The sequence below is a fragment of the Morone saxatilis genome, unplaced genomic scaffold (assembly GCF_004916995.1).
Source record: "Morone saxatilis isolate NCDOM2014 unplaced genomic scaffold, NCSU_SB_2.0 Contig8, whole genome shotgun sequence".
Taxonomy (NCBI): domain Eukaryota; kingdom Metazoa; phylum Chordata; class Actinopteri; family Moronidae; genus Morone; species Morone saxatilis.
The window spans coordinates 15,523,969-15,537,109 of NW_023340257.1; the positions used below are offsets into that span (position 1 = coordinate 15,523,969).

At 40.2% G+C, this 13,141-nt stretch overlaps 2 protein-coding genes across 2 annotated transcripts in view; both read left to right on the plus strand.

Annotated features, from left to right (window-relative positions):
• tmprss13a (transmembrane serine protease 13a) overlaps window positions 1-7,609 on the plus strand; it is a 10,634-nt gene extending 3,025 nt beyond the window's left edge. Inside the window, exons 2-13 of the mRNA XM_035679421.1 lie at window positions 633-807; window positions 938-1,048; window positions 1,757-1,924; window positions 2,474-2,600; window positions 3,061-3,156; window positions 3,361-3,404; window positions 4,210-4,372; window positions 4,497-4,675; window positions 5,181-5,279; window positions 6,210-6,352; window positions 6,469-6,621; window positions 6,716-7,609. Coding sequence (XP_035535314.1) covers window positions 633-807; window positions 938-1,048; window positions 1,757-1,924; window positions 2,474-2,600; window positions 3,061-3,156; window positions 3,361-3,404; window positions 4,210-4,372; window positions 4,497-4,675; window positions 5,181-5,279; window positions 6,210-6,352; window positions 6,469-6,621; window positions 6,716-6,730 — 1,473 coding nt within the window. The 3' untranslated portion in view covers window positions 6,731-7,609. The remainder of the gene's footprint in view (window positions 1-632; window positions 808-937; window positions 1,049-1,756; window positions 1,925-2,473; window positions 2,601-3,060; window positions 3,157-3,360; window positions 3,405-4,209; window positions 4,373-4,496; window positions 4,676-5,180; window positions 5,280-6,209; window positions 6,353-6,468; window positions 6,622-6,715) is intronic.
• Window positions 7,610-7,738: 129 nt separating this feature from the next.
• The window catches only part of fxyd6 (FXYD domain containing ion transport regulator 6), a 12,882-nt gene continuing 7,479 nt past the window's right edge, over window positions 7,739-13,141 (plus strand). Inside the window, exon 1 of the mRNA XM_035679554.1 lies at window positions 7,739-7,953. The gene's annotated coding sequence lies outside the window, so the exon portion shown is untranslated. The remainder of the gene's footprint in view (window positions 7,954-13,141) is intronic.

Here is a 13,141-nt window from a genome sequence, read left to right on the forward strand (position 1 = left end):
TTAGTTATTTACCAATGTGTTTTTCTGTATTATTTGCCTTTTTTAGTCATCCACTGTACAGCACTTTGGTCAGTTTATACTGTGTTTAAATGTGCTTTATAAATTAAATTTACTTACTTACTTACTATTACTTTTGATTCATGAGCAGATGGTAATCTACTTGTCCCAAAAATTCAGATACTGATTAAATTGTCTGAAGGACTTGATAGGACTACAGGGAGCTGTGAATCAAAAAGGGGAGAGAAAATAGCATGAATAGAAACATGAGGAAATTAACCTGTTAAAACCTGATCTTTTACACTGTTGCCAGGATACATCATTTGTGTCTTCGTGCATAAGGTTGTTACCCAGGTGTAGACTTAAACATAGGCTTGATAATAGTGTTAGGATTGCATGTAGGACAATGGGCTACATGCTCAGTCTTGGCAACCAAAAACAAGCAGATGATTTGCCACCCTATCTTTTTTCTGTCTACTGATATTATTACACCTATTAAATATAGCATTGGTGTCTTGTTTCCAAGGGTAATAGATGGTACAATAATGGACAAAGACATCACATTGTCTTATTACAGTAAGGGATTTTATCTATATAATGACATCTCACTTGTTTCCTCTTCCTTGTCTTAACAGAACGACCCCCCTCCTCCTTACTACTCCGTTGCCATGCACACCCAGCCCCCCCTGAAGCCCTATGAGGAGGTGGTGTATGGCGTGGGTCCAGGGCTGACTCCCCCGTCCCATCCGCATTACATCCCCCAGTATCCACCACCTGTGGTTGTTCCCCAGGTCACACGCTCAAGCATACGTGAGTGTTATCCACAGCTCCCATATTAGAACACAATGGATGCAGGTGTACGATCAAAACAAATGGAGACAGAGTCGCTTTGAGTATTATTAATGTGTGTTTGTGTATATTTTGTACCGTCTGTGTCCAGCCCCCAGCAGTAAGAGGAAGAGATGCTGTGATAGTAATTCCCAGTGTTACGGAGGGTTAGGAGGAGCCTTACTGGTGCTTGGTCTGCTGGCACTCGCGATCTGGCTTGGAGGTATACCGTGTTTATTCATTCAGATCACTGGACATTATCATTAATATTAATTTTCTGCTCTAATTTATTTAGGACTATCGTACCTTCATGCAAAGTATATGACAGTGAAAATGTTTCCTGTGCCCTTATGTTTATGATGACAGTACATTTGGTGGATTTGTTTTGGCATACTTTTATAAAGGACTGTAAGTTGGAAGAAATTAATATAAGGATGTTGTTTTTTTCCCCTATTTCCATTAAGTTAAGACTGTTGTTCATATTCAGTGTAAAACAGACAAAATGGTTATGAATGAGTTAAAATCAGTATTATTTTTAATAGTTGCTTATATGCATTAAGTGAGGGAGACAGAAGTGTATTCATTTAAGTTGCATTTACTGTTACTTATTTCATGTCTAAATGTAGTTTTAGTTAAAGCTGCAGTAGGTAACCTTCATAAAAAAAACCTTTTGTCATATTTGTTCTTTCACTTTCACTATATTCTGACAGTAGTACATTAGACAGAAAATCTGTGAAAAATGCTGGTTCTCCTGGAGGAAGGAGGAAGAGGAAACAGATTTTTTTTCACAGATTGTGTCTCATATACTACTGTCAGAATATATAATAAAAAGTTATTTTTATAAAAATTACCTGCTGCAGGTTTAACGATAAGAACAATAGCACACTCTACTCACCTGCACAAATTATCTTACACTCTACCCCAACGACAGTTCGTTATGGCACCCGCTTGGCAACTGTAGCAATCCTCTACGATGATGACGACGATGATCACAAAAATGAAAATCTGATTTTGCCAAAGTATGACATCTGCCCAAACAATACTGTCCAATGTGATGCGATTAGAGACTGCCAACTGGGCACTGACGAAACAAACTGTGGTGAGTAGGCACATGCACACACACAAGCACACACATAGACCTTACCAGCGTGAGGCGAATAGAAGGACAGATGGTGAAGAAGAATGGGTAGACACTTGACAGCCAAAAGGATACCCTCAAAATGAAAAACAAGCTTGAGGATCTTTGTGATACATTGGTTTGGTAACACATATTTAGTGTTGCTGAAACTTAAATCTAATAATATTATCAGTGATGTTATTGATGTAATACTTGTAAAGCAAGGAGTAGAAAGTGCATTCCCATAGACTGTACAGTTTTAATTTTGTGTAAATTTTGGACATCATTATCAGGGAATTGTGTGATATGAGGAAAGTGCACACAGCAGCATGCTTGCATTTATCCAGTTTTGCATAGTGAAGCTAATTTATGTCATATTTAATTTTGTGCTTTCACTGTAATTGTTTGTAGTAGCAGCAGCACACAGGCCGAAGACTCCACATTACTGTCACATAGTGTTAAGCATAACCCACTGAAAAGACACCATCTAAGCTGTCTTCTTTCTTTTGTCTCTCTCCGTGTCTTCCCTAGTGAGGTTTGGCAAGGACAATGGTTTGCAGGTCAGGACATCTCAAGATGGCCGCTTTTTACCAGTGTGCTACAAAGGCTGGGACCAGAGCATCGCCGACCGGACCTGCGCTTACCTAGGATTCAGAAAGTAAAGCGTCGTCACTTTAGTCAATTATTATTTTGTTAAAGCTAACCTGACCTAAAGTGTGTTAAATCACACACATAAAAAGGTCTCGGAGCAACGCTTTGGATCAGCACTCCAGTATCAAAATGTTTATCCTCATTCCCCATCATCATTCAGAGCTATCTCATGCTTCATGACGGAGTGATCTAGCTTTGCCAGACCCATTTTCAACAGCAGCCAGCAAACATGTTGGCTTCTTTCTCCAACCGGCAATTTACCCACTGAGATCTATCTAATTTCTCCTCACCTGCTGCTGTGTGTTTAGGATTGAATTGATCCTACAAGGGTCTCTCTAGGGTGTCTCAGTGTGGCAGAACCAGAATGAGTTTCCAGACCCAATCAGGCATTGTTTCCAACAAAACGGTCTCTGTATGTGCAAGTTTATCTCTTCAGCTTTCTAAACTGCCCTTCTCTTTATTTCCAGGTCCTATGTCACCAAAGCAATACAAACCCAGGAGTCTATTTTTTTAACATTGACCAGCAGATCAGCTTCACCTATCCAGGGTCTGGTAAATGTCAGGTATACAATCTAGTCCTATTTCTCCTTTACTTTCATACAAGTTTCTCCTACACACTTCACACCTAGTCCTCATTCTCAGGTTGTCAGATACAGAAGTAAGCGGTGTTCAGTTAGTTGCAATGTGCAACTACACGGCTAGATACTAGAAAATCTTACACACTGGTCCTTTAACTGACATGTTTTTCTCGTTGTGGCATTACGTAGTACTTCCTGTCCAGACCAGAAGACTGTCTCCCTGCAGTGTATGGGTAAGGAGCCTCCATCTGTTCCTAAGTCATGTGTCACACACGGTTACACATGAGCTCTTTCTTTCCTTATCTCTCACACACAGTACCTACGACTGCACGTCCAGTCATTTGCCACCTTTCTACAGACCATATTATGTTTAAAGCTGGGGTGAGGTTGAATTTCAACAAGAAAACCAACAGTGAGATACTGGAGATCAGAATATGGCAGATAGGAGGGGTAGCATCCAAGCTAGGTCGGGCAGTCAAATCAACTCCTCCAGTCTGCTGCTATACTTACTGTACATGGCATATTCATCGCAACATAACCAATGCACCGTTTTAGTCATGTTTACCTAAGCCATCGGTGCTTTGCTCACGATGTTGCTGCTCGCATACTAAAAACTGCTGCTGACACTTTCAACTGCTGTTCATATACTGTTGCATTTCATAGCCCCCAGCATCCACCTCTTGGTTTTGAATCTCCTTTTCTGTAAATATTTTCATCACTCCCCACTCCCTGCTGTAATGAGATCAGAGCCTAGACAGCAAACATCAACGCTGTATATGTTCTACATTTACATCATAATTTATTCCATGTGCGTTGGCAGATTGAAATACACAAAATTATATATACAGTTAACACACTGACTGTATTTCACTGTTTGTTTTATATCCAATAAAACTCCAATAAACAAAAAATGTCCTTAGTTTCAAAAGTCACTGATTTAAACAGTCTGTAAAGCAATAGATATCTCAACCCTATACAAATGATTTATTTTTCTTTCTTTGGTATTCTACAGTATCTCGTATTGTCTTCTGTTCCCAGACTGTGGTCAGCAGCAGACTACATCTCGGATCATTGGGGGCAGCGTGGCTAAGGTGGGTCAGTGGCCTTGGCAGTTGTCACTCCACTTCAGAGGATCCCACGTCTGCGGAGGAGTCTTGATCTCTCCTGATTTTGTGCTGACCGCTGCCCACTGCTTCCCAAAGTGAGAATGTGTACTTCAGGATTCCTGTTTTTTTCTATACTGCAATAATCTTCTGTATTTCGGAAACATTGGAACACAACCACTGCCAAATTAGTTTGACTCCTTTGCTCTTTCTGTATTTCAGAGGCAACACTTTGACTCTCTTGGCAGAGAACTGGAAAGTATATAGTGGAGCTGTGTCTCTGGACAGACTACCTCAGCCCTACCTAGTTAAGAAGATCCTACTGAACGAGAACTACAACAGCAAAACTAATGACCAAGATGTCGCTCTTATCAAACTTAAATCTCCAGTTGTTTTCAATGGTCAGTCACAGCTTCACTTTATTGAAACAATATATATTTTATCCTACTTTCATACCTGAGGCTGTGGTCAGAATGTGGTGATCGGTGGAAATTTAAATCTAAAATGAACAGGTGAACAATGCACTACTTTACCATTAACAGTCACTTTCTGATTCCAATATTAATCTACATTAATCATGTTTTTTACTTTTTACATGATTTAATATCTAAGAATTAGAACAGAATTTGGTCATCATGTAGTGAAAGTCCATACATTCAACACAAAAAACAAACATAGCAAAAAACATTGAGCCATAAGGTAAAGCAAATACGCAGCACAGTGACTACTATGAAAATGTTTTGAGGCCGAGCTTTTATAATCTGTGCTGAGTCCACTGAGTCATACTACTAATCTGATTTGCCAAGTCCAGTGTGTGTGTGTGCATGTGTCTACACTACTATCCTTTTGAGCACAGGGCTGCTGGTGTGTTTGCAAAAGTTAAATACGTCTTTTTGTGTTATCCAGATAAAACTCAGCCAGCTTGTCTGCCAACCTTTGACCAGCAATTTTCCCAAGGAACCAGATGCTGGACCTCCGGTTTTGGCACCACTGTAGCAGGATCCGGTAAGCTGGGATATGGAGCCACCTATAGTAATACACAAAAAATTGAACAAACTTTATTTTATTGGATCCTCATTAGTTTTCCACTGTGGCTGAAAGACATTACTTAGTCATATGGTCTGCTTTGGTTACATCTACTTATTTCTTTAAAGTGTAAGCCCCCTTCTAGTGCTGTTTCATACTTGTTCCATACTACAGAAGCCCTGTACGTAACTGTATGTTTTAAAAGCTCTAAGGATAACTAATTGTTGTTTACCTACATACCAACTGGAGTGTGCATGGTTAGGTACTCCAATAAAGCTAAAAAAGATCCAGGTAACCTTAAAAAACATAGCTTTCCTCATGAAAACAAGCAGATGGGCATAGTTAGGTGAATACAAATAGAGTAAAACCAGACGAGATCAGAGCCCACATGCATTTTTTATTTCCTCTGTTCATTCAACAACTAAGGAACCCTGTGGTAATACAATTTATTATTTTCCCTTAATCTACATTATACAGTAATGAATAAACAAATCCATGTAACACTGGATCACAGATCTGGTACCCATATTGGTCTATAGTAGGTCAAAAGGCAGGTTATACACCTGGGAACAAGAATGCAGTCCTATCTGACAAACAAATCCAGAGAGCTAGGGCAGTCAGGCAGTGGTCAAAAAGCAGGTAGACATTCATCAGAAGAGGTACAGGCAGGCCGAGCACAACAGAATCAAGTGTGAAACCCCTAAGGGATCATGGATGATCTATCAGAGAGTGACAAATGTCTGTCCGCTCTATACTGAGGCTGATAACGACTGAGAACGATGGACGTAAGACTCGATAGTAATGGCTGATGGGCAAAGGTTCACATTTATTCAGCCACTATTTTGACATTTTGACATATTTTAGAGCCTCATAAATAAATAAATTGGTATGTTGCCTCCTCCAATACAGGCACCGTATCCAGGGATCTGATGGAGGTGACTGTGGACATCATTGGAAGAGAAGTGTGTAACAGCCCCAGTGTGTATGGAGGCGCTGTGACTAAGAACATGCTCTGCGCTGGGGACCTTGCCGGAGGCAAAGACTCCTGTCAGGTAAGCAGTCAAAATCAAAGGACAGGTTTACAGTAACCAGATTAATATACATTGCACTCTTAACATCCAGCAAACTTTAGAGTAAAACTTAACAAAGTAGGAACTATATTTTCCAGGGTGACAGCGGTGGACCCTTGGTGTGTCAGGGGGAGAGTCTTTGGTACCTGGTGGGGATCACGAGCTGGGGAGCTGGCTGTGGTGAAAGAAACAAGCCTGGTGTTTACACCAAAGTCAGTAGTGTTCTGCCCTGGATCTACAGCAATATGCAGGTAAAGAAGAGCAAAAATAAATAAATAAATGGCGTAGGAGAACATGTATATGTTACCGGTTTTACCCATTCAACTCTTCCTCTGCCTCCTACAGCAAGAGAGGCCGTGATGTCCCTTCGTCTCCTGCTGGTGGCGATCTGCTTTCCCCACTTCACCCAATGAACGCTGCACTATGAAGTCGTCTCAGAGAGACGGACAGGGTTACTCATACATACAAATTGCATTTGATGAGGAGGTACTGTGGACAGGAAGACAGACGGATGAAAAGTTGCATGCTGGTTTGGGGGAGTGGCAGCACAACAAATTGCTCAACTTGAACACAGGGCTTCTGTCTTGGTGTTCTGCATCATATATATTCATGTCATACGGCAGTAATGTGTATTAGCCGAAGCTGATTATTAACACACACTAATCGATGCACTGACTTCAGTCTTGCATTCTTGATTTTATTCTCCTGTCTCTTGGTGTCTCAGTCATACAGAATATGTTGGTTTTAAGCAGGCTTTAAAGATGGCTGGCCCTTCTCTTATGTGTTCTGTGCCAATGACACACAGTCCACTCTACTGTGATCTCCTTAACCTGCTAGAGAATGATACTCTTTAAAAGAAAATGATTTATGATTGTCGAGGTGTGTTTTTTCTCAGGGACACATCTCAGGCTTTTCAATGTTGACGATTGTTTACCATATTAAAATAGAAAAGGACACTTTATGTATTCACTTTATGAAGGAAGAAAGCAGTGTGACCCCTTGACTCCCTTTTTGAGCTGGCACTCTGTCTGCGCACCTAAACCTCCCCTAACACACTGAAATTGTTCTTACATTGTTTATCAATGTGTGTGTGTTCTCTGTCTGTCATATTTATGTGCATTTTGTCTAATTGATTTTTCTATTTGTCTAATGTGTGGGATCACTGAGCGTTACACACTGAGCATACACAAAATAAAGATCAAGGAAAATTGTTATAATGATATAATCACAGAATAAAGCCTGTACCACACACAACCTGCCAATCACACATGAGCCTGGCATAATGCTGGGGGTCTCTGCTGGGTGTGTGTGTATGTGTGAGAAAGAGAGAGAGAGAGAGAGAGAGAGAGAGAGAGGGGAGGCGGGGGGCAACAGAAAAGGTTCAACGCACTGAATAAGCAGTCACTCCAGGCGTCACGTTGTTATCCATCACATCTATTTTTTTTCCAGGACAAGTAAATGTGAGCAGTGTGCACATATTGACAGATGAGAATATTTGGAACAAAAGCCTTGTGAGACAAGCTGATTGATTTTTGTGGGTGGATTTCAGTTTGTTGGCCAACGGTCTGCTGGACAAACAAGAGGTAAGTTGATAAGCGCGCATATTTGATGTCTTGGATGATTTTCTTCTGCGGAAAACGAGAGTCAGGAGGGGTCATAATAGCCAAGGGAGATGGAGTGGAAGGGAACGGAATTTTTTTTTAAATCATAATTTATTTCCACTGGCTTATTTTGAGTGCACAGTCCAGTGTAAATAAATCGTGTTATTAGTAGGATTTTAAGGCAATCACGCACATTTCTAACTGAAATGATTTTACACCAACATGCATTGGTGTTTAACATTTACACACTGCTGGGTCTCATTGACTTGCAAAGATGCCATTTACAACGCTTCTTCTTGTTTATCAGGGCTATAGAATGAGGGTGTGTCTACTGGCACTGATCACTATAACCTTCACTGGTTGCGCGGCAAAGAAAATAAAATAATAAATAAAAAAAGCAAATAGGGATAAAATGTCTGAAATGAACGTGACCAATTCACTGACGCAACTGTGATCGTGAGCCCTGAAAACCGCAAGTTGAAAACCAAACATCAGATGTCGTGTTAGACCCGTTATTATAAACGGCCAGTTGCTGTCAGTGAGAAGGAAAACACAAGGCGGGTGATGGCTCGTTTTTTTTCCTGCTCCGTCAGATGATCCACAGGTTGAGAGGCGCAAAAGTGGATGGATGCGCAGACGTCGAACATCGGCTGTTGAAATATCATTGTGCCAAATGTTTATCACGAGTCGTGGCAGCGATAACCTGCCAGTGATAACCTGGCAGTGTCATCCGGGCTGTGCGTTTGCATCCTAATGGGGCAGGTTATCAGCGCGTTATTAGTGTGGGTGCGCACAGGTAACAAACAGCCGCTGAATTTACAATCACTATGCCCTGTAGCTGACGTGTTTATGCATATATGGATGTGTGCGGATTTCATTTAGAAACCGACTCAATCCAGCCGACAGATTCTGACTTTAAAGCTGCGTGCCACACCCCTTTTATCCTGCTTATGTGTGGACTGTCCTTGTAATATGATATGTCATCTTAACCCATTTCTTGTTCGGCGCCAGAATTTTCATTTGGAGACAGTTACCATGGAGATAACTGGACACTATGGACCGACGCACATTGTTGTCATGGTGATGTAACATTATTATGATTGCAGATATAGGGGGCAAGTTTCTTCTTTATTTTTTCCACAAAGGTATTAGGAGACCTGTGGTGTGACCTATTTAGCTGCCCTACGTTTTTTATTAGGGTTGAAAAATAGGAAATACCTTTTTAATGGACTCTGGCACTTTACTATTTTATTTGTCTAAATACACAAGCTGCAGGGTCATTCGTCATTATGTCCTTTCAGAAACCTGCACAGCCACAAAAGCGTACTGTGAAATGGGGAGATTTGGCACAATGATACCAAACAACCTTACACTGAAAGAGGGACCTGCACATAAATACAAACAATAACCAGCAGGATAGACTGAGCACTGAGCAGTAAAGACACCGTTAGGGGTTGGTGGGGTGTGGTCTCATGTAAAACCACACATGCAATAGACACTGTAGTCATTCTCATGACCTTGTCTGTGTTTTCCATAATTTATCATTTAAGCTGTGATTTGTGTCACAAAAGTTTGTGTCACACTGATCTTAAGCTTGTCTGAGACTCAGATAGCATGGTGTCAAAAGGTTAGATCATGAATTTTTTCCATGTCTGAGTGACTGTTGAGTTGCCCTAGTCTACTTTATCGTCTCACTGCTCCCACTGTTTTTGGTTATGTTGTCTCTTTGATCACCTTGCTGTTTTTTCCTTTACCTCATCACATTTCCTGACCTTTCTTTTTAATGCTTTGTGTATTTTATACTGGAAATGCCATACAACGGACTGCCCTTCCCCTGCCCTCTCTCCTCACACAGTGTCTCCTCTGCATGCCCTTCGCCTTGTACTCTCCTGCCAGATAATGTCTGTCCCTGTATGCTTGTCATCCCTTTCTCACTGTCTTTCAGCCTGCCCTTTCCTTGTCCCAACATTACAGAAAGCAGCCTCCCTGCCTGCTATTTCCTTGTCCTCCCCAAACAGATACAGTCGCTTGGCCTGCCCTTTTCTTGTCCTCCCCTCTCAGACAAAGAGAAGCCTGGCACTGGAACTTAATATTGCCAAACAATAGTGCAGATAAGGTAGGTTAAGGAAAGATGGAGAGACAACTGGTCTGGTGCCATGTATCACACCTAGGGAGAGAAAAGCTGCTGCTGAAAAGTGGCATGATACATTACATTGGGCAGTGCCATGCTGCCAAAAACTCAAGTATTCTCACGGGACAAACGTGACACTGACCTATAACGGTTAAAAAGACTCCCCTTCCCGAAGAGATTCATATTGCACCCTAACAAAAGTGATATTCTTAACTGTGATCTCATTATTTTCTTTATTCATGTGAAATCTTTGGTCAGAAAAGTATGTTTTAACAAATATAGAAAAAAATAAAGCTAGACCAATAAATCAAGCTTATTGGTTCTGGTGTATGGGAAGAAACTGTCAAAGATATGTCTCAAATGCATTTAGAAACCGTGTCACCACTGCATAGTTTTTCAACCATAATATGATCTGATTATCTTATATTTTAAACTTTTAAATCTGCATTGGCTGAAAAAAAATCCAGTACTGATCAGGCTATAGTATGCAGTCAAGGTAGATAGACCTCTCAACAAACGTATCACAAAAGTTTGCTGTCAGCAAGGATGAGTTTCTCTAAAACTCTCTAAAATGAAAGCTTTAGAAATTACCATCAAAAATCTATACAAAATCAAATTGAGCTTTGAATTACATAAAATTCTACTTCCTTTCCTTTGTCGTTACAAAGAAGGACAGGTGTTGTGGTGTGAGTAGACATCTAGTATTTTGAGTCTGACTGAATGCTTGGCCTATAACCTCAGACTATCTTTGGTTCCTCCAGAATTGGTGGAGGTTGTCCAACAGGCCACTTAACCCAGAACACTTACTGTCACATCTACGCCATTAAGACATCTCTTAGTGAGAAGAGCCACGGTAGGGCGTCACCCCCCTCTCTATCTACCAGCTAGGCATCATCTTTCCCTCCAACATTCTGCTCTCCATTAGTCTCATACTGACAGATCTTTGCACTGCGGAGAGCATCCACCTGAACACACGCTGGTGGGTTGTAGAATGTTACTTAGGAAGATTTTGCAAATGGCTATAACTGCCTCAAAATTTCCAAATTAAGTCATTAGTTCGAAGAGTTTTACTTTTGGTGGAACTCTTGTTGTTTCTCACTGAAAACACTGATAGAAGGGGGAGTGTGATAATCCCAGCAGTCCGCATCTTTCACGTTGGATTGCATTTTCATCTGTCCAGCCACCTATTCCATTTACCGCATATCCTCTCAGATATATCAAGGTTTTCACACCAGTTGAGCAGCATGTGATGATTGAAAGCCGAGAAGGGTTAAGATAAAAAGAAAAGGGATTCTCCTGTTGCTATTGAAAAGGTAGATCAGGGTGGCTCAAGATAAAATGTGCCTTAAAAAATCTCATATGTCATGGTAGCCAGCTCTTCAGTGATGTGAGATTTTAGCCACAGTTTTATCCTGGAGCCAGTGTTTTGTTAGTCCCTTCTGGGCTACTGTAGAAACATGGCAGTTCAACATGGTGGCCTCCATGGAAGGCGATCTGAAGCACCTGTAGATATAAACGGCTCATTCTAAGGTAACAAAAACGTAACGATTCNNAACATAGTTATGCATATTATATTCAATTTCTGCCAGTAGATCCTCCTAAATGTTACACACTGGATCTAAAAAAAAAAGTAGTGAGTGTGTGAAACAAGGTGTCAGATATGCCACATATACCACAGTTCTGTATTTAAGATGTTTGGTGTCAGATTCTTGTGAACCAAGTCATCTATGTTTATTCTGTATGTATTTTTTGATAGAATACACACAGATGACTGGTTTATTGAGTGTCTGCTCTAATTGTGCTGAATGCTCTGTCAAAGAGATTTTACTGTGTTTAAATGTTTCCACTTTAAAACAGGCAGTAGAGGATGATATTAAGGTACAGCAGTATATACAGTATTACTGCCACTATGACAAAAATATGTAGATTTTCTTATTACTACTGTAGATAGGCCTACTAAATTACAACATTCATAAAATATAATTTTATCTTACTATATGACAAAATGTTCTTGTTATTTCACAAAATCAATCGTATTAAAACATACTTTTCTCGTTATGATATGGTAAGTTGAAATGTTTTTGTCACAAAACACTTGATTAATTGATGTTAAAGGAAGAAGATTGAGAGATTGTAGTCTACAATGGCCACAAAAAAGTAGTACCATCAGTAGAAGCACCATCCATCCATAACTATATCTACCGATATATACCACATATCCTGTGCAGGGGGACAGGGTGGGTGCACCCTGGACAGGTCATCATATCACAGGGCTGACACAAACAAACAATCATACATACACATCTACAGGCAACTTTTAGAGGGGTTACTAGTACAATAGAGATTATTTTACTAGATTACTAGTATATGTGTTGAAATGGAACAACCCAAGCTCAGTTCAGTCTCTGAACAGAGCAGAGGTGGAGGGGTGATGGTGGTGGACACGTACTGAAATATAGACAGACGTATATGAAAAATATCTTATAAAGAGAGCAAGATGCCTGCCATTAATAGTTCTCACACCTGTTGTGTACTTGAGCTGGATCAGTGTTTATTAATGGGTCTGAACTAAATGTAAGTGATGTACCGTTTGGGGCCAGCCCACCAATCATCACCTCTGACGTGAACAAAAATGTCTCTGTCAAGATGTGACCTTTAAAGATTATATTGTCATATCTTATCATTCATATCTGGGTTTGATTTTAACTCTACTATAAAAGTTCCACTCTGAATGAAAGACCTTGATAAAAGGACTTTCAGCTTTCAAAGCTTTTAAAAAGCTTTCAGTCTTGACTGTGTAGTCACAACTGAAATGAAAAGCCTCAATAGAAGAAGAAATTCTCTTTCGTCTAGTTTAATGGCTTTAGTATTTTAGAAGTGCAAGCTTGAAACAAAAATGTACACCAACAAAAACAAACGAAGAAATTAAATCAATGCATTTCTACATTCACTGAAAATGAAATAAATAATATTGGATTTCTAATTCTAAAAACAATAGAACTCAAAGGCACTTGACATGGTAACAAAAAGATAACAAAC